The sequence below is a fragment of the Sceloporus undulatus genome, chromosome 7 (assembly GCF_019175285.1).
Source record: "Sceloporus undulatus isolate JIND9_A2432 ecotype Alabama chromosome 7, SceUnd_v1.1, whole genome shotgun sequence".
In the NCBI taxonomy this organism is placed as follows: Eukaryota; Metazoa; Chordata; class Lepidosauria; order Squamata; family Phrynosomatidae; genus Sceloporus; species Sceloporus undulatus.
In genome coordinates this window covers 3052353-3078169 of record NC_056528.1, presented here as the reverse complement: position 1 = coordinate 3078169, position 25817 = coordinate 3052353, and the positions used below count along the sequence as shown (strand labels likewise).

The following is a 25817-nucleotide window of genomic DNA, read 5'->3' as shown; positions in this document are numbered from 1 at the left end:
CCTAGCTTTTCAGGATGATGGGAGACGCAGTGCATCGAGGAGCTCAGATTCTGGGCAAAAGGATGGGGTCTTTCAGATATCCCGGCTCTAAGTTATGTAGGGCTTTGCAGCTTAATGTGATGTAGTGGTTTGTGTCTTGGACTAGGACTCTGGAGGCTGGGGTTCGAATCCCTGCTCACCATTGGGTTGCCTTGGGCAAGCCACACGCTCTCAGCCTCTGAGCAAGAGGGAAAGCCCTCTGAAGAAGTCTTGCAAAGAAGAACTGCTTTAGGGTGGCCATAAGTCAGAAATGACTTGGTCGCACAACAGAAACACACACAAGGCCAACAGTTGTGGTGCACAAAGGCCCTTGGGCAAAAGTTGTGTGGAAACAGGTGGCAAAGGGTCTGAGAGTGGGCTTTATGCTTTGGACAGCTGGGTTTGAGATATAAAGGATCTTTGTGTCTTCACCAGTACCTTGTGCTGGGATTTGTAGTTCAGGAACTGGAGCTCTGGTTGAGAACTTTAAATTTGTTTGTTTTGGTGCCTTCAAGGTTTTTCTAGCTTACACTTATGGCAAGTCTAAGGTGCATCCACACTGCAGAAATAATCCACTTTGAGACCTCTTTAACTGCCCTGGCTCCATACTGTGGAAGTCTAGGAACTGTAGTTTTGTGAGACATTTGGCTTTCTCTGTCAGAGCTCTGGGCCCACAGTAAACTACAATTCCCAGGATTCCCAAGCACTGAGACAGGGCAGTTAAAGCAGTCTCGGACTGGGTTATTTCTGCAGTGTGTTTTGGACCCGTGTTTTGCTCCTCTGCGGCAATGGACTGTGTCTTAAGGTTGTTCCCTGCTCTTTTTAAACATACAAATACATCTTGTGTGCCAAAGGATCAAGACCATGCGCCACTTGTCTGGTGTGCAAGTGTTCATTCCAGAACATGGCTATGATTCCTCCATTGAATGCTCTTTTCTTCTCAGTTGAAACTCTTTTAATGTGTGTGTCTCTCCCTTCGGTCTCCCCCAAAAAGAATGCAAAAGCTGTATCACAACTCAGGACGACAACTGCTGGGAACAACTGTCCTCTTCCTTGGCATGGCACCTGTTTTATTGTGTTGTTGTGGCACCAGAGCTCTTGGACAGAGAAGGCTGGATGTCTCACAGAATGACAGTTCCCAGAATTCCCTTGCATCGTGTCTTCTGTGCATTTGGATACCATTAAAGCTATCCCCACTTTGTGGATTTGGGGTGTTACTGTTCTTTGCTATGCGTGCGACACGGCTACCCCTCAATATGCGTGAAAGAAGTGGTAGCGTAAGCTTTCCAAGACTAGGTCTCCTTCTTCAGATGTGTAGCACTTGTGGGAAAGGGGATGCTGGTCTAGGTAGGCTTTTGGTATCCGGATTTTGGCATTCCAGAAAAGGGAGACTCAGTGTGTAGAATGTATTTATTAATACATTTTGGATCCATTTATGTAATGCCTGACAGCCAAAAACCTGGGAGGCAGCCCTGTAATAACGTCACTTACAGTAGATCCTGTGGCTTTGTAATAATAGTTGACGGTCAAAGGGAGATGTAATTTGGTTTTAATGAAAGGAGAAGCCGGGGAGAGGAGGAAAGGAAGCGAGTTCGGGAACCAAAACATCCCTGCTGTTACATAATGGAGGTACATAACCACCAGACGTTTTCTCCAACTAAAAGGGACAAGGGAAGGGAGAGAAAAGGTTGGTACAGGGGTACCCCGGGTTACGAATTTAATTCGTTCCGCCGCTGCTTTCGTAACCCGAAAGGCTTTCGCAAGCCGAAAACCCATAGGCGCTAATGGGGAAAAGCCGCGATTTGGTGCGAAAAAGCGCCGAAAAGCACCAAAATTTCTTTCGTAACCCGAAATAACCTTCGTAACCCGGAACAGTTTTTTTCAATTGATTTTTTTCGTAACCCGGAAATTTCGTAAGGCGGCGCATTCGTATCCCGGGGTACCACTGTATTTTGCCCTGCTCAACCTGGTTTTGTGTGTGGATCCTCTTTCAGATGTTACAGATTGCCTGTTTGTCCGCCTTTCTGATGTTCTTGGTCTGCAAGTTCCATTAGCCTTAGCTGATATAATAACTTTGTGGGATGATGGGATTTGCAGTCCTGTAACAGCAGTGGACGATAAGGGGTCTTGGAGGTCTCATCCACAGGGTCACCATGAGTCAGAGTTGACTCAAAGGTACCTAACAACAACAACAGCGTGTCACAGTGGTTTGAGTGTTGGATTACGACTCCAGAGACCAGGGTTTGATTCCCAGCTCAGCCATGAAACCCACTGGCAAGTCACACTCTCTCAGCCTTCGGGGCTGGATGAACAAATCATGCCAAGAAAAACCCATGATATGATATGATATGATATGATATGGCCTTATGGTCGCCATAACTTGGACTTGAAGGCACACAGCAACAACAACATCGAGCATCAGTTTTGCTTACTTTCTATTTCCCAGGGTTTTTCGCACTACTACACGTTTATGGCACTGAGTTATAGAATCATAGGTTTAGGGACACCCCCAAAGGTCATCCAATCCAACCCACTTTTGCCATGCAGGAATACACAAAGTACCCCGACAAATGGCCACCCAGCCTCTGTTTAAAAACCTCCAAAGAAGGAGACCCCACCACTCTCCATGACAGCAGCATCTTCCCCTGTTGAACAGCTCTTACCATCAGGAAATCTTCCTGATGTTTAGGTGGAATCTCTTTTGGTGAATAGTTGAACCCGTGGCTACGGAGGGCTGACTGTATCTTTCTTCTCTCTTTGCAGGAAGAAACCCACCCACATGACGGTGAATTGTTGGTTCTGCAACCAGGACACGCTGGTGCCCTATGGAAACCGCAACTGTTGGGATTGTCCAAACTGCGAGCAGTACAACGGCTTCCAAGAGGTGAGTTGTTTCTCCTCTATCCTGCTACTTTCCCACCAGGTGTAAGGTGGTACCTTACACTGTCACCAAACTTGAGGTCTTCCAGCAACCTTACTCAAGTTTCCAAGAATGAGGGCTTTCCCCTTTATCCCCACATCAGCCACCAATGTAAGGACTTCTGCCCGTCCCACTTATGGGACCACCAACTTTGAGGTCATTCTAGATGCACTCAACGTTCCTGCATGGGATATTATGCAGCCTTTATCTCCACTGGGGACTTTGTAAAAAGGCACTTCGCCGTCAAAGGCTTTGCTAACTGAGGTATGCCTATATTGACATTCCTGTGGAATTAGGGGTTCCCAACCTTTGGGCCTCCATTGGTTTTGGACGTCAGCTCCCAGAAACCCCAACAGTTGGACTAGGGCACGGGGAGACCAGGGTTCAAATTCCAGCCCTGCCATGAAACCCACTGACTGACCTTGGGCAAGTCACGATCTCTCAGCCTCAGAGAATGGCCATGGCAAACCCCCTCTGAAGGAACTTGCTGAGATAAATTCGCCTTAGGGTCGCCATAACTTGAATATGAAGGCACGCAACAACAAATAGAGTTGGACAAGACCACAAGGGTCATGTAGCCTAACAAGATGGTAGATCAGGCCGTACCAGGAAGGTTAGTGGAAAATGAATGGCTGTCCTCTCAATTCCTTTTGGCTTCTGTTTTGTCTTTGCAGAATGGAGATTATAACAAGCCCATCCCAGCTCAGTACATGGAGCATCTAAACCACGTTGTCTCTGGTGCTGGAGCCTTCTACGATCCCACCAAGCCCCAGCAGTGGGTGAGCAGCCAGGTTCTTCTCTGTAGGAAATGCAACAACCATCAGACCCTGAAGATTAAGCAGTTGGCATCCTTCACACCCAGGGAAGAGGTACGGACTAGCAAGCAGTTCTGTGGTCAGCGTCTGGCAGATGTTGACTGTAGTGTTGTATTGGAGGACCTAAAAATTCCTGGAGAGGTATTTTTAAGTTTAAAAAATTGTGTGTGTGTGTTTTTTTTTTTATTTGCAATTTTTCCACTTTCATAGGGGTCCATTTCCCCTAAACCTAGTGAATGTGGAGGGCCCACTGTACTGCTTTTCTGGGTCAGTTTCAAACTTCTCCAGTCTTTCTTCTTGCAGCCCTGCGGCTAATATCCCCTTCCTCCTCCTGTCCTCTTTGCTTATGTCAATTTCTCCCCCTTTTCTTTCTTTGTCTCCTTCCTCTCAGGCCAGAAAATGCCCAGCAGGCATCTTCCTGTTGGAAAGGCCTGCTCCACATTTGGGGCACCATGGCAACCATCACGGTGGTGCGGATGAGGGCACGCTGGCCCTGCTGGCCCTACCCCACATGCGACACAAGAAGCTTTGTGTCCAGTGGGCCCCCAAGGGAGGCAAGGCTCACGTGGACAAACACATGGAACCTTTCTCCCCTGGGGTCGAGTTTCCGGGGGAAGAGTAATTGAAACGGACATGAAATCTCCGCTTGGTAGTTCTTTGTTTCTATGAGAATATAACTACAGTCAGCCCTCCACATTTGCAGCTTTATTTTTTGCAGGTTTGATTATTCACGGATTTGATTAATAGGCTCTCTCTAGGTCCTCCAGCACAACTCTGTGGTCAACCTGTGCCAAAAATCACACTGGAAGAGCAAGGGATTCCTAGAGAAAACACTTCTCTAGGCTTTTGTATCTCCTCCAGCGCAATTCTGTGGTCAGCGTCTGGCAGATGTTGACTACAGGGTTGCACTGGAGGACATTCCTAGAGAGGCGTTCTCTCAGGTTAAAAATATAGTGGGTTTTTTTTATTTGCAGTTCTTCCACATTGATGGGGGTTTTGTCCTCCTAACCCCGCTGAGTGTGGAGGGCCCACTGTACATTACATAGTCCGTAGTAGCCTGATGCCACTTCAGTTGGGGGTGTTGGGACTTGTAGTTCAACACAGCTGGAGAGCTCTAGGTCAGGGAATGGTCTAGCCTAAAAGAATGGGGCTCAGAAATTTTTCGGTTGGCACCTATAAGGTGTCCATGTTGGCATCCAAGAAACCTTGCTGTGAGTTTTTTTCTGAGACCATTCTCTCAATAACAAGGAGGGAAGAGCCTTTCCAAATATGGGGTTTGCGCTCAGGGTGGTTTGGGTATGGAATGTGGGGCACCAGCATTTCTCTTTTCCTAATGTGCCAGTGACTGGCACCATAATTGCAACCATTTGCTTCTTTCCTGAAAACTTTGCACAGACTAGCAGCTGATGGCTTGTGGACTGGCACTGATCCGTGGATCACCCTTTGAATCGCCGTGCCTTAAGGCCTATGTTTCCCAGCTTCGTGATGACTTTTCTGTCCCTTCTTCTCGATAGGGCAAATATGACGAGGAAATTGAGGTCTACAAGCACCACCTGGAGCAGACCTACAAGCTGTGCCGCCCTTGTCAGGCAGCAGTGGAATATTACATCAAACACCAGAACCGCCAACTCCGGGCTCTCCTTCTCCGGCATCATTTTAGCCACCGGAAGACTGACAAAACCTACATGCAGGTAAGGAATGTTCCTTGTTCCAGTAGCTACCATTTCCTTCTGGGATAGGAAGCAGGAGCTTTTAATTCTGCCCATGAACCTGGTGACAAAATGAAGAGGCATCAGACTGTGGCCCACCTGCACTGCAGAATTAATTCAGTTTGCACCACTTTAATTGCCCTGGTTACAGACTATGGAATAGTGGGATTTGTAGTTTTGTGAGATATTTAGACTTCTCTCGCAGAGAACTCTGGGGCCACAGCAATTTACAAATCTCAGGACTCCATAGGCTGGAGCCATGGCAGGTAAAGCAGTGTCAAACTGCATTAGTCCTGCAGTGTAGATGCAGCCACAGTCTGCTGTCTCTCCATTTTGTAACCAGGGCCTTTCCAGCCCATGTTCCCTTTGATATTTTGTCAAGAGTAGAACGTTGTTTTCCCTCTTTTTGCCTGGGATGAAGATAGGGAGAAGGAAGCATCCTGCAGTTGCACACAAAGGGCTGTGTGTTCAAATCACTTCTGGGCCAGGCAGCAAATTTTCCCAGAAATATACAAGAATTGCCACAACGCACTTTTCCCCTCCAGTGCAGTGTAACGGTTTGAGCATTAGACTAGGACTCTGGAGACCAACGTTTGAATCCCTGCTTGGCCATGGCAACCCACTGGGTGACCTGAGCAAGTTACATTCTCCCTTCCTCAGAGGATGGCATTGCCAAACCCCTCTGAAGACACTTGCCAAGAAAATCCTATGATAGGTTCACCTCAGGGTTGCCACAAGTCAGAAACGACTTGAAGGCACACAACACCCACAACCGTTGCTTATTGTGAAAGAGCCACTTTATTCACATGCCCAAAGACCAGCATAAAAGACAAATGTTTCGTCTCAGATGTTCCCCAGAGAATCTGTAGCCCATCCTGCATACACAGGAGCTGTTATCCTGACCCAGTGGTCCTTCTTTTGTGCAGAGTTTTTATGCCGCAGCTTCCTCCTCGACCACAACGCCGGTTCAGGTGATTGCTCTCCGCTTCCTGGCCTTCCTCAGCTGCGCTATCCTTGTCACCATGGCATTGTATGGATCGGGCAACCCATTCTCCCCTGCACCAGTGACCACTCCTGCTTCGCCGAGCCCAGGGTTGGCGAAGAATGGGACTGGGCCGAACATGACAGCCATACCCTCTGGCAATGGCACTTTGCTGGAATTCCTCAGCTGGCAAGAAGTGATCCGGTTGTTGCCAGACGGAGTGGTGGAGATGCTGAACGCTGCTTGGTCCTACGGGAAGAGCCATCAGATAGCGGTGGTGGTCTTGGGTCTCCTGACATGCATCTTAGCCATGCTGCTGGCAGGACGGATCAGGTAGGGGCACCCCGAGACTGTTTTTCAGATGGCCAGAGCTCAGCATTGGATTGTTAGTTGATATGGCCACTTTCAGGGACTTGGGCTGGGGAGGGCAAATTTAGTCATCAGCACCATATTTATGTATGTACAGAGGCCTCCAGGGCAATTCTGTAGCCAATGTCCACCATAGTATCATGCTGGAGGCCTTACAAATGCTTAGAGGAGTGTTTTCTCTAGGTCCTCAATTACAACTCTGTAGTCAACTTCCAACAGAGTTGCGCTGGAGGACTTAGAAATTCCTAGAGAGAACATATTACTAAAATCCATGATATTCAAAGCTGCAAAAGTCAAAGCCGCAAATGTGAGGGGCTTATTGTATTGCCTTTTTCCCAGCATGGTAGCCAAGACAGCTAATAGCACTTAAAACAAGCATACTATCGGCCCTCCCTGTCTGCAAATCCACAGCTTAAAAATACATTGTGCCCTCCACATTCCCTGGCGTTAGGGATATAGGACTCCCTTGAAAGTGAGAAAACCCCCAATAAAAAACCCCACCGGTTTTAACCTAAGAAAACACGTCTCTCAGTCCTCCAACACTACTCTATGGTAAACATCCACCAGAAGTTGACCATAGAAGTGCGCTGGAGGACCTAGAGACATGTCTTCTCTAGGAATCTCTAGGTCCTCTGGCACAATTCTGTGGTCAACATCTGCTTAATGTTGGCCATAGAATCACAATGGAGGATCTACAAATGCCTAGACAAGTGGAATTGCTGGGTCCGCCAATGCGACATTTGCAGGACACTGACCATAAAGTCACATTGGAGGACCTAGAGATTCCTAAATAGAACATAATTAAATCCTGCAAATAGTCAAAGCCATAAGAGTCAAAGCCATAAATGTGGAGGGCCGACTGTATTAAAAAATACTATCTATATACAGTATATAAATTCCAAAAAGCGAAACCTTAATTTTTCAATTTTTGTGTAAGGGAGGAGAAAGCTGGCTCTGACCTGTCTCGCCTTTCGCCCTCTTCCGCAGGCTCCGTCGGATCGACGCCTTTGCCTCCGTCCTCTGGCTCCTGGTGATGGGCTTCCACCTGGCGGAGAACTACCTGCAAACAGACCCCCCCAGCTGGCTGGACACCGCCAAGTTCGGAACCACCTCCCTCTGCTGCCTGGTGGGCTTCGCGGCAGCTGTGGCCACCCGGAAACCGATGGGCCAGCGGAAACCCCGGCCACGAAGGTCAGAGCCTGAACAATGACTTTAGTGGGGGACAGATAATCCTGGAAAACAAAATCCAACCCTTCCAAAACTCTCTTGCTGATGCTTCTCTGTCCTTCCTCCTTCCCACCTTTTACATTTTTGTTTTTGTCCTCCCCGATGTTTTCTGTAGCTTTTAGAAAATTGTGAATGAATCTTTTTTCTCCGTCTAGCCATAAGTTGGGGTGCCTGAAGTTGGGGTACCCAGTGTTGCTGGTGCGGTTCCCCTTCACGCTCCGTCCATTCCCTAAAATGCTTCTGCTGCATCTTCATTCCCCGAAAATTCACTACATAGCTGCTCTCTGATGCATCTGATCCATCGTGATCCTGCTCCTTTTTTGGTCCAACAGTTTGAATTTGGGGGCAGCGATTCCTTCTGTTCACTCTTTGTTATTGCAGAGCTCTGTGTTTTCTTTCACACTACACAATTTGAGCGTCTTGACCCACACTTTAACTTCCTGCGGTATCCTGGGATCTGTAGTTTGGTGAGAGCTCTAGTGCCTCCCCCGCAGACTCCAAATCCCAGGACTCCCTAGGGTGAAGCCATGGGAGTTAAAGTGGAATAAAAGCGGTCCGATTGTCTACTGCAGCAAAGTCTTGTGGGTGTGTTTTTGCTGTCTAAACACTAAATGGACATTCATTTTTGCCTTCCTGGACAAGAATGTTTGGTACCACAGGAAGTAGTCTGAAATTAGTTTAAAAGCAAACTCTCAAGCTGGTTTAATGGTAGCGCCTTCTCTCAAAAAATCCCAAAGTGTGTGTGTGTTTTAATTCTTTTATTATTATTAATTATTAATTATTAATTATTATTTATCCTTTACTCTGCCCTCGAGGGCTGAAATGTTGTGGCTGATGAACGTCAGCCATAAAAAAGGAACATATCTTCCCAGACAGTTGTCATTGTTAAAACTGGATTAGAACTGGTTTAAATGCACAATGTAGATGTTCCGGGGGGGGGTGCCTTTCTTCTTATTAATTTGTGTGTTTTGAGTGCAGTGGGGTGATTGGTTTGCTTGGAGTGTCCCTTATACTGACACGCAAGATGGAAGGTTGTACCATTTTTATAACAGATCAATAATGCAATGGAGGTAACTAAGAAATAATCTTTTTCCCCCTCTAGTCTTCCTTGCTCTTAATTGCTTTTCTTTAATTAACAGCATGTTGCCGTTTGTGTGTTCTTTTAACATGAGCTTCTGATACAAGAAGGATAATGCTTTTGCGTGTGTCGGGCTTAATGTACAAAAATCCCTTGATTTCCATCACAGTTGTGTAGCTGGGCTTAACCTCTCTCTTTGCATTGACATTTGTTCTGCGTTACAAAGCTTAGCCTACAAACCGATCCTTGTTGGTTTCAGAGAAGAAGGCAGCCATAAAGCCATAGAAATCCAGGAGCTGATGCTCTGCTCCAAGGGTGAGCAACTGTATGGGTCAGAGATCAATTTCCCCCCAACCCTGCCATAGACTACCACTCTCCCCATCCACAGTGCCAATACCTCTGCTTACAACCCTCTCAAAATGGCGTCATTTTGTCACCATTTTGAGAGGGACTGGAGAACAAAACAGAGGTATTTGGGGGTAGCAGGAAGTTCTGGAATAAAGTGATGCTTTTGCACATTTTCACACACTTGTGTGGATGGGTTTGTGTTGTTTTCAGACCAAAAGTGCCCAAAACACACACCATATACATTTTGACTGGGCAGGACTGGCTGCAAAAGTGGGCCTCGGGCTCTGCATCTGGCCCAGAGACTACACATTGCCCTGGATCCACTTTGCCCATCTCTGGTTCTAGCTAAAACTAAAATATTGTTATCTGGATCTGGTGCAAACAGCAATCTTAGGCTGTCCAGATGTTTTGGACTTCAACATCCAGAAGCCCCAAGCAGTTCAGCCAATGGTCAGGAATTATAGGAGTTGTTGTACATCTTTATGTAGAGTGCCAAATGTTCCTTTCTTTTAAGGCCGAGGAAGATTCATGCCATTGTGTCTTTCACAGTCGGCCAGCTCCCAATGGTTTTCCCAAACTGTAATGTCTAATTTTATCCATTCTTTCTCCTCCTTTGCCTCTGCTTCCCAAGTACACAGTCTCTGATTTGCAGAGAGGGAAAAACAGGTGCCTGGGTAGGTCTCCTTAGTATACAGGAGATTTTACCTCTGTTTTGCCTTCCCTGTCTTTATGTTAAATGTGTATTTTCCTAATACGCTAATAAGTAATTTACTTGGGAGGTGGTTTCTTGTATGTTCATTTTTAATTTGAAATAAAATCTCATTGTCAACTAAAAAAGCCACACTGTTATCCTACTCATGCATAGGGTCGATAGCCTCCCATCCCAAAGATTGATCCAACCTATATGCAAAGATTATAAATTTTGAGGTAGTTCCCAGAATTTGCAGAAGCTACACCAAAATGGCGTCAGTCTTGGTTCTTTGTTTCCCTTCTGTTATCACTTTGATAGGGTCCGGAAGTGGCACCTCCTGTCCTAGTCTTGTAAGGAAGCATGGGGTCTGTATTACTAGTGCAGCTGGGGAAAAGTGTGGCCAGATTGCAGGTCTCATCATCCCTCACTATGGATTGTGCTGGCTCAGGTAGATGGGAGTTTGATCTGGAGGGACTACACATTCGTCATTGCTTTTCTAGGATGCTCTTCAGAGAAGCCTTCCAGGTTTCCAGTGAAAACAGTGTGTGGATTGCTTGCAGTCTCGACCCCAGGGGCTCCCAGAAACTCAGACGGCACTGATAGTCGGAGTGGCCTTGCCGCCTTCCTTTCTCCTACATGACCCAAGCCTTCTTGCATTTATGTAGGAGCCATGTGGGGAAAGGGCCACACCATCATGGCCCCTGTCTTTCCAACACAAGAAGGCTGGCTCTTCTGGAGGGAGAAAGATGTCAAGTTGTGACAACTGTGGTGTGACTTGTATTTTTATTTTAAAAAGCTGAACAACATAGATAGAACTTTCCCTCTTATAAAAATCTATGCATACCCCTTAATTTCCCCCCCCCCCCATATGTGTGTGTGTGTGGCATGTTGCGGTTGCATTTTACTCTTGCTTTGGCACCTTTATCCTCTTTTATTTCCCTCCATCCTTTTTGTTGCTTTGGGTGTGTATGTGTGTGTGTTTATCTCTGACTGCACTGAACTGAGTAACCTGCCTGTTTTGGTTTCTTTTCAAATGAGTTTTCTATCTCTGCGTGTGTGTGTGTGCCTGTGTGTTTGTGTTTTAAATTGTGCTGACCTAAGGGTCGGCGAAAGCATTTAGTCTCCTTAACCAATGCACAGGCACTAACAGAAGTGGGATTATTTATATTATTATTATGATTATTATTATTATGATTATTATTATTATTATTATTATTATTATTATTATTATTATTATTATTATATTGGGCCTGTGTAACAGAAGCAAAGAGCTTCACCTTTTTTCTTTCTTTCGTACAAGTCAAAGACAAGGTCAAAGGGGATGATAAATAATAATAAATAAATAAAAGTTTTATTTTTATACCGCCCTTCTTACAATCAGGGCGGTGTACAACATAATAAACAGATACACAAAATACAATAAAATACATTAAAATCTACAATTAAAATACATTCTGGCCAGCTTGCCACTGCTGTCAGAGGGGGGGAGACTAACTAGGACTTATATCGGGGAATGCTGACTTGAACAGGAAGGTTTTTAGTTCCTTCCTGAACTGGGCCAGGGAGGTGGCCGAGCAGAGCTCTATGGGCAGCGTGTTCCAGAGGGTCGGGGCTGCGATGGTAAACGTCCTCTTCAATGTAGAGGATAGTCTTGCCCCAGGGACCCTCAGTAGCTGCTGCCCAGATGTTCTGAGTGTGCGGGGCGGATTGTATGGGGAGAGGCGGTCCTCAAGGTATCCTGGGCCCAAGCCATGTAGGGCTTTATAGGTTATAACCAACACCTTGTATTGCGCCCGGAAGCGAATAGGCAGCCAGTGCAGATCTTTAAGTACGGGTGTTATATGACTGGCCCTGGGCATGCCAGTGACCAGTCCGGCTGCCATATTCTGTACCAATTGTAACTTCCGTGTATGGTACAAGGGTTGCCCCATGTAGAGCGCATTGCAGAAATCCAATCGAGAGGTTACCAGAGCATGTACCACCGTTTCAAGGTCCCTCTGGCCCAGGTAGGGACGCAGCTGGCGAATCAGCCGAAGCTGATAACAGGTGCTTCTGACCGTCGCATCCACCTGAGATGTAAGGTGGAGCGACGAGTCAAGAAGCACCCCCAGACTGCGTACCGAGTCCTTTACAGGAAGCGTGATCCCGTTCAGGACAGCCAATGGGACAGCCAATTTTTACCTGGCTCAATATACAGTAAGTGCGCTGTAGGTTTAGTTCTCCGCAGATGGCCATCTGTTGAGAATGCTTGGATTGTGTCTTCTTGCAAGGCAGGGTATGATTGGATGACCCTTTGGGGTCTCTTCTAACTCTATGATCCATCCACCCTGATTTAAAAAACAGGGGGGGGATGTTTCTAGCAAAAGTTGTACTTTGAAGGAACAGAGTCTAGTTCTGAAATGTGGAAATATTCTTTCTTCTGAGTGCAAAACTTTGCATCCTTTGTAATGAAAACTACATTACTCCTATCTACAGGGGTAACAGTGGCCTTTGCGTCAGTGGCGTTTTCATCCAGGCTTACCACAAACTACAGTTGCCCCCCCTACATTTGCAGTTTTGACATTTGCGGATTGGATTATTTGCAGGTTTGATTCATATGTCCTTTCTAGGAATCCTCTAGCGCAACTCTGCCAGAAGTTCACCATAGAGTTCTGCTGTAGAACTTAGAAGAAAAAACTCTTCTCTAGGAATTTGTAGGTCCTCCAGGATGATTCTATGATCAACGTCTGGCAGATGTTGACCATAGAGTTGCACCAGAGGACCTGGCAATTCCAGGTGTTCCCTTAGGTATTTTTCCCCATTCACAGGGGTCCTTCTCACCTAACCCCAGTGAATGTGGAAGGACCCCTGTATCTCAAGATGGCATCAGCCCCTTGGACCGCTCATTTAAAGTTTGTCGCGGCACCAGAGCATCGGACAGAGAAGACTAAACATCCCACCGAGCTACAAATCCCCAAATTCCATAACATTGAGCCATGGCAGTTAAAGCGGTGTCAGACTGCATTAATTCTGCAGTGTAGATGCACCCAGTGTGAGGACAATAGCAGCTTCAGGGGGACATAATATGTGACCTATACAAGGTTGCATCTGCACTGCAGAAATAATACAGTTTGACACCACTGTCACTCCTATGGCTCCTTTAGCCTTCTCTGTCAGCAAACCACAACTCCCAGGATCCCCTAGAATCAAGCCGTGGCAATTGAAGCTGTGTCAAAGTGGATTAATTCTGCAGTGCGGATGGCAGCCTTATATCAGTAAGTAGTGGAATGGGGGCAGGATTAATCCAGCAAGACCCCAGAAGCAAACAAACCATGATCTAATGCTATGAATGAATCTTTTTCCTTCCTTCTCTTTGCTAAAACCTATCAAAAGAGTTGAAGGAAAGATGCTTAATTTTTGCAGATTAGGGAGTTTTGCTCCCTGTTTTCATTGTAAGCTTGATTCCTCTCCTTCCCCGAAACAAAAACCTGATTTGCAAGCGCTTAACCGATGTTTCCGCGCTGTACTCTGATGTGTGTCTTTATTTATGACTATAATATTATTATAATTAATATGCCTTTTTAAGAAAAAGAAACACCTCATATTTTATAGAGCGTGACTTGTGCCTGACTGTCTAGTTATAACACATTCTTTAACTGTTGTAAACGCTACTTGAGTTGCTGAGATTTTGACAATAAAGGGCTCCTTAGCCATACCTCTTTTCCAAATGTGGGTTCTTTTGACTTGCCGGCATTTTTTGGTTCTTCGTTGGTTGTCATCGTTCACTTTCCCATTACATCCTTTCACCATTCGTTGCTGGGTTGCAGGTCCCATCATCCTTCGCTATTGATTCTCAGAAACGTTTGGAAAGAGCTTTCCCAGTTTTTGAACTGTCTTCTCTCTGTTGTCATTTTTTTCTGGCAGGCGTTTAGTGTGGCAATGAAATATTAACACATGCGTACCCCAAAATTTTACCTTCTTTGCTCAGAGGCATAAAGTAAAGCTGTTCTTGTTCTTTTCTTAAGCGCAGAAGAAGAGGAGAATACGCACATCATCCTTTGCACACCATCTCCCATATATTCGCCTTTATCGAATTCTGCTCACCTGTGGCCACCATTGTTGTCGTTGTGTTGTTTTCGACCAATGGCACCCCTAAGACGAACCTATCCTGGGGTTTTCTCGGCAAGATTTGTCCAGAGGAGGTTGGCCGTTCCCTTCCCCTGAGGCTGAGAGAGTGTGACTTGCCCAAGGGCACCCAATGGGTTTCATGGCCGAGCATGGATTCGAACTCTGGTCTCCAAAATCCTAGTCCAACACTCAAACCATTCTGCAGAGAGACTTGCAGTCTTTGGCTTGTTCTTAGAGGACTCCAGCTCCCATCATCCCGGAACACTGACTGTGTTGGGAATTAGTGTCATCCTACATCCACTAAAAGGCAACACACACACACACATATTGTGCACACTTCACTTAGAAATCATCCAACGTCACCATATTTTTTTTCCTCCCATACCCACAGATTTGGGGCTGGTACAACAACCCAGGCCAAAATTTACTAAGGCATCAGATCCCTTCTGATCCTGGAAGCCAAGCAGGCTCAGCCCTGGATGGTACTTGGATGGGAGTCTGCCAACAAATCCCAGGTGTGCTGTAGGCTCTTATTTCAGAGGAAGGAACCAGCAAAACCACCTCTCTGTATTTGCCGAAGGAAACCCTACAAAATTCATGGGGTCGTCCAAGTCAACACACAAGTTGACTTTTGTGCTGAGGTTGCTCCCAACTTTTCCCCTGGAGATGCCAAGAGTTGAACTTGGGACCTTCTCACTTGCCAAGTGGATGATCCTGAAAATAGTACTTTTTGGGATTGCAGCTCCTAGAATCCCCTAGCTAGCATGAATCCCCAGGAGAGGCAGGAGACATTCAACAAGTTTAAAGGAAATGTTTGCAAGCCCTTGTTTGGGGTCTTTTCTGCAAAATGAGAGCTGGCCGAAAATTATGACGGTTCTCCAAACTTTAATGCATTCATTGATCCATTAATCCACCCATATCGGTATTTTGTGCACTCTCCAAGATGCTACACACAGGTCTTTCTCCATCATCCTTTGCACAAGTTCCTTTTTTATTGGACTGTCAAACTTAGGATCTGTATTATTTTTAATGCAAAGCAATAGCCTCTCTCGGATCACTGCAAAATGTGCTTTTTTAACACTCTTTGTATCCACTTTCCTTCAAATGCCTTTCTTTGGGATGAAGCACCTGCTTACCTGCTTTTGTTGATAACTGAGGCCAAACTGGCAGGACAAACCTATATTTTTTTAACATGCCTTTATTATTATTATTGACCACAATTGCATCTTGCCTTTTTAAGGAGAATTACAAGCCGGATTCCAACTAAAAGAGATTCCACCTATATATTAGAAAGATATAAAAGGGGTTCGATGGACAGTGGGATAAATGGACTTTCCTCCTTTGGAGGTCTTTAAACAGAGGTTGAATGTGCGTCTTTTGGAAGTGCTGAATTGTGAGTTCCTGCATGGCAGAAGGGGGTTGGATTGGATGACCCCTGTGGTCCCTTCCAACCCTAAGACTCTATGATTCCTTCACTGGACTCAAAGCAATGTACCTGGCTCTCCTTCCTACTTTCTCCTCACAACAACCCTGTGAGGTGGGCTCAGAGAGGAGTGAATGGCCCCAGGTCAGCAAATGAGTTTTGTGGGTCAGTGAGGATTCAAATGCAGCTTTCCCAAGGTTCACTCTAGTGCCATAACCACTGTACCATATTGCCTGTCAATCTACATACCTGCGTAAGCTGTAGGACAGTGCCTTTTAAACTGCATACAAGGTGATAATGGGGTAAAAACCCATGTCTGTCTACCTACCTACCTACCTGTCATATCTATATATATAATGATGGATTTATATAGATCATCAACAGATGATGATGATGAACTAAATATATATATTGGCCCACCTCTCCCTAATTATATCCTTTACTTGACATTGTATCCCTATTCATATTCCTAATTACAGGTTTTATATTATAGAATATATATATATATATATTATATATATATATAATATATTATAATATAGATAGAATCTTGTGGTCTAGACCAACACCAATATATTTTTAAATATTTAATTTTATATATTTAAATATGTATTGCTGCATATTTTCAGCACAAGATGCAGAAAGTAGAGCTGCATTCCACATATATATATATATATATATAATTTTTGCTGCATTTTTTCAGCACAAAATGCAGAAAACAGAGCCGCGTTCCCAGGGCACAAACTCTAAATATGTCAAGATCAAGTCACAATCAAAAATAATACAATCCTTATATAGAAATATGGTGCTTCCTTTTTCCTTTATGGATTTCTATGCAATGCTATGCTGGCCAGGCTTTTGCAACGCATGACATCCCACATCGAGCAGCACTTGCCTTGAGCAAGGTGCTGCTTTCCTTGTATTTTTACAAGGGGGAAATGGAAGAAATACAAAATTTCATTTGCAATGTGATCTGGCCAGGAGCATCTTTCTCGCATGCCGGAGCAGAAAGCGGGGGACGGTCCCCTTCCTCTTCCCCCCCCCCCGGATGCTTTTAGCCAATAGGAACATGGCATTGAGATTAACCTGAGCGAGCAGCCTATCAGGACGCTGGGATCGGAATGCCAAGCATTCCGTTGGTGAGTCTTAAGATTCCCATAAAGGCCTGCAGGAAATGTCTATTATTTTGGTCCCAGTCTCACATTCCTTAAAGTTGCAAAAATACGACTTTGAACCCTCTTTTCCTCTGCGTCTCTTTCTCTGTTTTAGGGTCCTAATAAGATCAAGCTCTCATCTCCAGTAATCCGCCGGAGCTTGATGTTGCAAGAGCTTGGGAGAATTATGTGTTGTTAAAAACTGCAGTGCCCATAATCCCCAGCCAACAAGGGTAGAGGATTCTGGGAATTGTAGTCATGCAGGTTCCCCATCGCTACAGTGCATGAGGCTTGACTAATCTTTTACAAATGTACTCAAAAGCAAACGTTGGGTAACAAGGCTTAACTTTTACACGGCGATTGCATCTGCACTGCGGAATTAATCCAGTTTGACACCGCTTGAACTGCATCCTATGGAAATCCTGGGATTTGTAGCTTGCTGTGGCACCAGCGCTTTCTGACAGAAGACTAAATGCCTCACAAAACTACAGATCCCTGCATTTTATTGTACAGTATTGGCCATGGCAGTAAAGGTGGTGTGAAACTGGATTATTTCTGCAGTGCGGATGTAGCCTGGGACACAGCTTTGCAGACCCAAGCTGCCGGTGTTTGGTTAAATGCCTGTACTGCAGCCATTCACTCAAAACCACAAGGTTGCGAGTTCAAGACCAGCAAAAGGGCCCAAGCTCGACTCAGGCTTGCATCCTTCCGAGGAGGTCGCTAAAATGAGTACCCAGACTGTTGGGGGCAAATTAGCTTACTTGCTAATTAGCTTACTTGCTGTTCACCGCTATGATCTTTGGAATAGCGGTATATAAATAAAACATTATTATTATTATTATTATTATTATTATTATTATCTGGTAAAGGCATGTTCAAAAGCATATTGTATAGACTTATCCCTATTAAATGGGGCGGCTGCACATTTTCAAGCAGTTTGTGGACTGTCGAGAGACCTTCTCTTTCGAAATGGAGGATATAAAATTGTAAAGTGAATACTAGAACAACCCGAAGCCAAAATACTTCTGTTTCCGATTTATATTCGGTGTTTCATTTTCACTCTGCCTTTAAAAATATCGTCTCCCTGTGGTTTACATTGTAGTATAATTGCCATATAGATGTGTTAGGAGGACAACCTTTCATTGGGGAGACAGGATTTTCATTCGCCTCTTGCATGCAAGAGAGTCACAAGTTTGTAGTTCCTTTAGCTTTCCTAGCGATGCAACAACCAACCCCAACAAAGAAAAGGTAGGTAACTCAAGTGGATAGCAATGCAATTTCCATTGCCAAATTAGGATTTAGAGAACACTTCTCAAGGCATTTGTAAGTCCTCCTGCACGATTCTATAGTCAACATCTGGCAGAATTTTACCATAGAGTTGCATTGGAGGGCCTGGAAGTTCCTAGAGAGGCGTTCTCAAAAAAAGAGTAGGTTTTCATTTGCACTTTTTCCACTTTCGTAACCCTAGTGAATATGGGAAGGCCCATTATACTCTCTGAAGGTGATTTTGGAGAACCCATAGCCTGCCCGTAACAAAGCGTCCACTCTAATTCCTCTCTCGTGCTTCTCGTTCGCAGATACCTCTCCGGAGACTCGGTCCCCATCTCCCACAACAGCGGGGCAGAGATCAGCTTCTCCTATCTTCCCGCCGCTTCATCCGTTTTCGTCCCAACCCCTCCCAGTTTGCTCCCATTTACCCACCAGCAGCACTTCCGTTCCCCGCGACGGACGTCTTCATGTTCTCTTCCCGGACGACTCAACCGGGCCCTATCATTGGGCACCATTCCTTCGTTGGCACGGACGGGTAAGACATTGGCACGCATTCATTGCCTTCCCATTGCTATCCCTCTGGATCTCATTGAGGATGGCACATTATGGGCTAAAACACACTGCAGAAATAATCCAGTTTGAGACCGCTTTAACTCTCCTGGCTCAATGCTAGGGGATCCCGGGAAGTGTAGTTTTGGGAGACATTTAGCCTTCCCTGTTAAAGATCTCTGGTGCTGCCACAAACTACAATTCCTAGCACTGAGCCAGGGCAGTTAAACAGGATTATTTCTGCAGTGTGTTTGGGCCCTATGCCTTTTCAAGATCCCTTCCAAAATGGACCTCTATGGGGTCTGGAGGGTATTTCTACCACATTTGGAGGAAGGAGGAAGTAATGTTTTCAAAGGGCATTTTTGGACCTATTTTGAGCAGACTTTCTAAAGATTGTGTGCATCATCTTGCTTAAGAATCCTATTTCCAAGTAGAACATGGGCATGGTGTCACTGTGGATCAAACCTTGGAGATGGGACCCATGTCTAAACATATACATATAGCCTGAAGGTGGGTTTTTTCCCCCAAAAAGGCTCTCAGAGCCATATAAAAACATATAAAAAAGACATTTGACATTTAGCATCCTCTGAGCAATATTGTCTGTGTAGCCGCTTTTGCTGAATTGGTGTCTCCTTTTGATTTCTTTTAAAGATTCGGGGTATTTGTTCAGCGGCAGTCGCCCACCTTCTCAGATGTCTTTCTCCAAGGAGTCGTCCGCATCAGGTAAGAGGAGAGCGTTTTATTTTTCAGGGCTCAAAAACGTCAGTGTGGAAGCAGGAATTTAACTAGCATCAATTTCCTTGAGAGGCTAGTTTTCTCATGCAGGGAATGTTGTTGGTTTGCTTGCTCCATTTACCATAGAGCAAGGCAGAAAAATGCAACACGCAACTGAGAAATACTCTGATCTTAGATGATTTCAGAATGCCGTGCTGTGCATGCTTCGTTGAATAAGATGGAAATGATGTTTGTAAGTTGAAAAGGATTTTTAATTGAATATATTTTAATTGAATATGATTGAACATTATTTCCAAATAAAACATGAGCATGATTGCATAGTTAAGTCATTCTTAACTGAATGTAATGGAGCCTATATTTAATACTGGTGGCTGCAGTATGGAGAAATAATTCTAGTTTGCAAGGTATGGCCTTTTGCAAAGTCTGCAAAGTATGAGAAAGAAACATTTAGGCATAATTCCAGTTGCAAATCTTTGGTTTCAGACTTGAGTGTTTTATGCCCAGAGATACAAAGTTAACTGATAACTTCTCTCTAGATTTTGCCTCTGTAGCAATTTGGTTTTCAAATGTTATTTATCTTTTTTTCTCATGCAAGTGATTGATTTGTCTGTTGCCCTTTTAACCCTGTCTGGAAGGCACAGGAGCCCTCTCTGGTTTCCACTTTGGCAACCCTGAGGGACGCAGATCAAGCCAAGCCAATATGTCGTGCCAACAGCGTTTGGAGCTCATTTGGTTGCCAGAGATATGGGACAGAAGATATTCTGCAGGTTTTCCAAAACGGAAAATGTTCCAAAAGGTTTTCCAATGGAAATCTGCTGAGCGACCGTAGTCTAATCACACTCTCTCAGCCTCAGAGAGAGGCAAAAGCAAGTCCCCTCTGAACAAACCCTGCCAAGAAAACCCCATGATAAGTCACCTTAGGGTTGCCATATAAGTCAGAAATGACTTGAAGGTATATAACAACAACAGCTTGGCTAAAGAAATTTTAGACTATGATTGGCCAGAAAGTAAATGGTCAGATCTAGTGGTATGTCACTCTTGGGTGGCTTGCACCAAATCTGATTTCCATTACTTTTGACAGGTGATAAAATGGCAGCCAAATAGCTGATGTTGCATTACTGGTCTCATGGTTTCTGTGTTAACTCACCTGTAAAATGTGATTATTAACAGGTCAGGACTTAGTGCAATTGCTATGGCCAATCTCAGTTTCCTAGTCTGCAATAACCTGGATGTGTATACATACATACATACATACATACAATATTGTTGTGTGCCTTTCCAATCATTTCCAATTTATGGTAAATCTATCACGGGGGCCTGTTAAAGACTGCCAAAATAAAGCTGCTTCAGGTCTCTTTGGAGGTATGCTATTTAAATGATGCATGCGTCCTAAGAGTCCGGAGGTCGCGCCAAAGCCACACTCCATTCCTAAGCACTGAAGTGCAGCTTTGGTACAGCTTCCGGATTCTTAGGATGCATGCATCATTTAAATAGCATACATCCAAAGAGACCCAGAGCAGCTTTATTTTGGCAGTCTGTAACAGGCCAGGGTTTTCTTGGCAAGATTTGTTCAGAAGGGGTTTGCAATTGCCATCCTTCGAGGCTGAAGCTCTGAGGTTTGCCTAGGGTCACACAATGAGTTTCCAGAGTCCTATTCCAATGCTCAAACTATTACACCACACTGACTTTCTCACATATGTGTGTGTGTGTTTTACTCTGGTATTAATATTTTGTTGATACATGTTGAGCTCCCTTGTGACCTTTAGCACCTTCTGTTGAGGAAAAACACAGTGAATTGTAATAAAATTGTGATAAGCGCAAAATACTAAAAAGTTCCTTGCAAATACTGAACCTGAATGCTTTCTCTTTCTCCTTGCTAACTCCATTCCCAGACTATTTCTCCCTTTTCTCTGGAAGCTGCGTCTCCTCCCTGGTGCCATCCTCAGCCGCATCTGTGGCCGGTTCGGTGGCCTCGAGTTCGGGATCCCTGCGCTACCGCCGGCCGCTCATCAGCCCGGCGCGGCTCAACCTGAAGGGCCAGCGACTGATGCTCTTCTCGGCCCAGAGTGAGGGCCACCACAGCGAAGACCTGGCCCCGTCGGAAAACAACGTCTTTGCCTCGGAGCTGCCCGCTTTCCCCAAAAGGAACCTCAGTGAGAGGGGATTGCATGGTAAATACCTGGTTCATAGTAGTAACCTCCTGGTCACAGCTTGGTAACGTTACCCTGGTTTTTTTTAGACTACAACTCCCAGGATCCCCTAGCATGGTAGATGCAGGGCCTTAAGAGTTGTGGCCCCAAGATGCAACTTTTAAACCATTGTTTAATATATCTAGTTTTGCTTTTTTGCAAAAATCCAGCCCATGTGGGAGTGCAGGTCACTGGTGTCCCACACTCGAACTGTGAACTCTCACTGGGTGACTTGGGGCAAGTCACACTCTCTCAGCTTCAGAGGAAGGCAGTGACGAGCCCTGTCTGAATAAATCTTGTCAAGAAAATCCCACAGTATAGCCTTAAGGGTGCCATAAGTCAGAAAAGACTCAAAGGCACAGATTCTTCAGGCACCAAACTTTCTCTCTTCTTCCCTGTCAACCCCGTTTGTGTGGGGTTTTCACCGAGACAAACAGATTTAATTTAGAGCTGGTGTAAGCAGCATGGTGTCTACTCCACCCTTGTGGACTATAGCTCCCATCAAACCTGGCCACTGTAGTGATCGATCGGGGATTGTGGGAGTTGTAATCCAAAACGTGGGGTAAGGGCCCAAGGTTGCCATCTTCTTGGCCTTGCTTGCATAGGGGGTGGCATTAGAAGACACTTGCGTGCGTGTTTTAGGGAGGCATAACAAAACCCGCAGATGGCGGAAGGTGTGTCCCTGCAAACCCTTGTCTGTCCGCAGATATGAGAGCTGCGGCTGAGGCAAACAGCATCTGCAGCGATGAATCCATTAAGAAAGGGGACAACTCATCACACTCCTCAAGTTGCGTGGTGGACACCACAACGAAAGGGGAGGATCTCGCCGGATGGAGGGGTGAGTGTCAGTGGGCACCTAGCTCCATCTGTGCAACCCATACTTTGTGATGAGAGCATAGTCATGAGCATGTTGCAAAGCTCTGGGGTGGGAATGTCATAGCTGTTGGACTGCAACCTGCAGCAGTGACTGTTTTGACTAGGGCTGCTGGGAGTTGCAATCCAACAACATAAGGAGGGCCGTCTTATTCTCACTGTAGGTGCAGCTGGATGCTTTGCAGAAGCAGACAAACCTTCCTCCAAACCTTCAATTCTGCCTCCTCTGTTTTTCTACAGACCAGCTTCACCTCTTTTCATCACCACCCTATGACTCCCCAAGCTACTTAGACTGATAGAACATACAGTATATTTACTTGATTAAAATGCCTGAGCAAGAAAACCTTCCTAAATCCTTATGAAATATACAGCAAGCCAGGCACTTAATAGTACGCGTTTTTACTTGAAAATCAGAGTCAGGATGTTTTTGCCTATTCCTGCCAAAATTGTTGATGCCTTCAACTCCACAGCCCTCTGCAAACGGTCTACAGTCCCAAGGGGAGGGGTATACATTTAATAAATGCATTGGATATGTTTAATGGATTTCTGATAAGAATGTTATTAGAGAGAGAGATTTTGTAAAACTATGCCTACTATCTCATTTGATGCCTGGAATATAAACAGCACTCTTAATAGTACACTCTTAATAGCATTTATTCTCTTTCTCTCTTTTTCCCATTTCCAATTTTGGATCGTCCTTGTCCCAAAGGTCACTTTGGCCGCTGGTCACTCCGAGGGCTCCTCACCGTGAGCCTGACCATCAACGCCATCTTCACCTCGGCCTACCTCTACCAAAATTTCCGGTGAGCCACAATTGGGCAGCGGCGGAGCCTGCAACCTTCTTCTTCCTTACCCTTGGTGCCACGTTTCTTTCGAGGGAGAGAGAAAAAGACTGTCTGGGGCAGGCAGGAGTCCACCGACCACGCTTCTGTGCTGTTGGCGCCAAAGTCCTGCACTGCTTTTTGGCAGCCATTTTCTCCCCACCGGGCACTGGCTGTCCATGGGCAACACCAACCTCTCGCTGCTGCCCTTTGCCCACCACCTCAGGAGAAAATGACAAATATGAAAAGGAACTGGGATGAAGAAAGAGGTGATGGAGCCAACATGGGACTGCCAGGCATCTCCAGTTACGGCACACCTTTCTTTGTACAGAACCATTTGGCTGGGAGGGACTCAAAGGAGCCGCTTTTCCGGGGGACATTTGATGGACCCAAAACGAGGGACTCTTTCCCACCTTGCTGTGCCACTTTGCCACCCTTGAGGGCATCACCCCACTTTGAATTCTTATTTTTTGGAAAGAACTTGGACCCTAAGGGGTCTGTGTTTCATTCCACTCTTAGTTTTCTTAACTCCATCCGCATCTAGTCAGTTTCCGGTGCTGAAGTTTGTTCGTTTTAAATCCAAAATTTATTTGCCAAGGGATTTTTTTCTTTACTCAGTCGTGTTGGGATTTTAAAAAGAGAACCCAACATTGCAGCCCAGTTCTGCCTTACAAAGGGCCACCGCTACTACTGTAATTATGCACCATGGCTCCCAACAGCCGGCATTTTTTGGCTGAGCCTGGGTAGCTTTCTGAAATAGGTTCTCTCCATGCGCTGCTGTACTGGAAATGCTGCAACTGGTGGAAGGGATGCGGCATCATCTGTTGCTTCGGTGGGCAAAAATGAAATCTCCCTTCTTTCCATCTGTCTCAGGCTGCCCCAACCCAAGTTAATTCTGCTATTAAGCAGCGGAATAACTGGTGCTAAACAGGGAACTTGGCTCCCCTGTCCTCTCCCAGAACATAAATTCAGATTATTCTGCCATCAGGTTGTTAGAAACCTTGCCAGACCTGGATTACCATTCCAGGTGATACTAGACCCCTGTTTAGACTTCACCTGGTGCTAAGCATTTTTCTCATATTACACTCATAAAAGGGGAATAAATGAAATGTCTCCCCTCCTAGACAACATGGTGCTGAAATTCAGAATGTTCCATTTTTTGGTCAACCCCACAATATAACTGCTATCCTATATCCCCAATGTATAAGTCCCTTGCTTTCTTTTCCGATCACAACCGATTCTTCCCTTCCTGCGCAAACTGACATTCTCCTCCAGTTTTGTCTTTTCCCACAATGAACTCCACTCACTTTATGCAAAATCAAGCATTTTGGCAATGGAGATCATTGCTTTTCACCCCGTGTAAAGCAAAACCCGGATTAGGGCATCATTTTAGAAGAGTCAAAAATTATTATTTGCATCTTGTGTGGTGTCTAAATCCCGTTTCTGGACACACCTGAACAAACAGGTCTAGTAGGTTTTTGTAAGCCATACCTAGGCCTGTTGTAGTGTGTTCAACACAAGTGGCTTTCTCTCTTCCGAACTGCCTTTGACTTTTGGCAGGAGTGAGCAAAACAACCACAACTTTTGGTGCCCTCTAGCTTACAAAATAAAAGAAGTGTGCTTTTCGATAACGGTGCTAGTGCACACACTCGGTTGTGCAAATGGTTTCCCTTAAATCAGAAACGTGAAACTGGGTGGATCGAAAGTGGTGAGCTTGCATGTCTTCTTTCCGCCTTAATGCTGTTTTTGATGCACCGCTCATATCTTGTCCTTGTTGGGTTGTGGTTGCTGTTGTTAAAACCCAACGCGAGGAAGAATTCGGTGATGAAGCCAATTTTGCTTTTTCTCGGCGTTTAAACAACTGCCGATTCTAAAGCGGAATCGATCTCTGTTTAAGATGGTCACGCTTTTGGTAGGGAAAAAATAATCTTGCATCCCACTCAGCCTCACAATTTCTTGAGAAGGTGTGCACTACATATTGACAATTTGGACACTTAAAAATGGGACTTTCTCCCTCATGCCAGCAGGATATATCTTGTCCTGCAAATGGCTATAGTTTGCCTCTGAGAACTTGCACCTTGGTGAATGTACAAGCAACTGCCTTCGGGAATTACTCTTTTATCAAACACAATACACTGTGTCCTGTGAGGCTTGAATTTTTGGGTGGGTGGGCGGGCAAAATCACCTTCATTTTTGGGGTCGTGGAGAGGGAAATAATCTTCTTTTTCCCTCTCTGCAGGGAAGGTTGTACATTTCATACATTACGACTGTGGACTTCTTAAGGGTAGGAGAACCCAACCCTATACAGTTGACAATTCTTGTGTTTTGGGGAGGTGGGGAATTATTATTATCCTTTTTCGTTTACTCTCCTCTCTATGTTCTCCAAAAGGTTTATGTTCTGTGTTCTGAGAGATTATTTTTCATTATAAAAAAATCAGAATAAATGTGTAGTTGGAAACCTCAAGCGCTTTCTTCTATCGCTTTGAATGTTGGGGAGAAGGTATTGGAAAATAGTGGTTTATTCATTTGTTTGACTTATT

The 25817-nt window shown here is 45.1% G+C and overlaps 1 protein-coding gene across 2 annotated transcripts; it reads left to right on the top strand.

Annotated features, from left to right (window-relative positions):
* Nucleotides 1-729: 729 nt before the first annotated feature.
* TMEM201 (transmembrane protein 201) lies at nucleotides 730-25741 on the top strand. 2 transcript variants are annotated; one of them, XM_042479105.1, is made up of 11 exons: nucleotides 733-1647; nucleotides 2782-2902; nucleotides 3613-3807; nucleotides 5268-5444; nucleotides 6389-6777; nucleotides 7801-8004; nucleotides 18419-18645; nucleotides 19311-19382; nucleotides 21287-21565; nucleotides 22290-22421; nucleotides 23166-25741. In XM_042479105.1, the coding sequence occupies exons 2-11, from the start codon at nucleotides 2798-2800 to the stop codon at nucleotides 23261-23263; spliced, it is 1878 nt and encodes a 625-aa protein (XP_042335039.1). In that variant the 5' UTR covers nucleotides 733-1647; nucleotides 2782-2797; the 3' UTR covers nucleotides 23264-25741. The 2 variants fall into 2 exon arrangements, with proteins under 2 accessions (XP_042335040.1, XP_042335039.1); XM_042479106.1 differs by lacking the exon at nucleotides 22290-22421 and having other exon boundaries at nucleotides 730-1647.
* The last annotated feature ends 76 nt before the right edge of the window (nucleotides 25742-25817 follow it).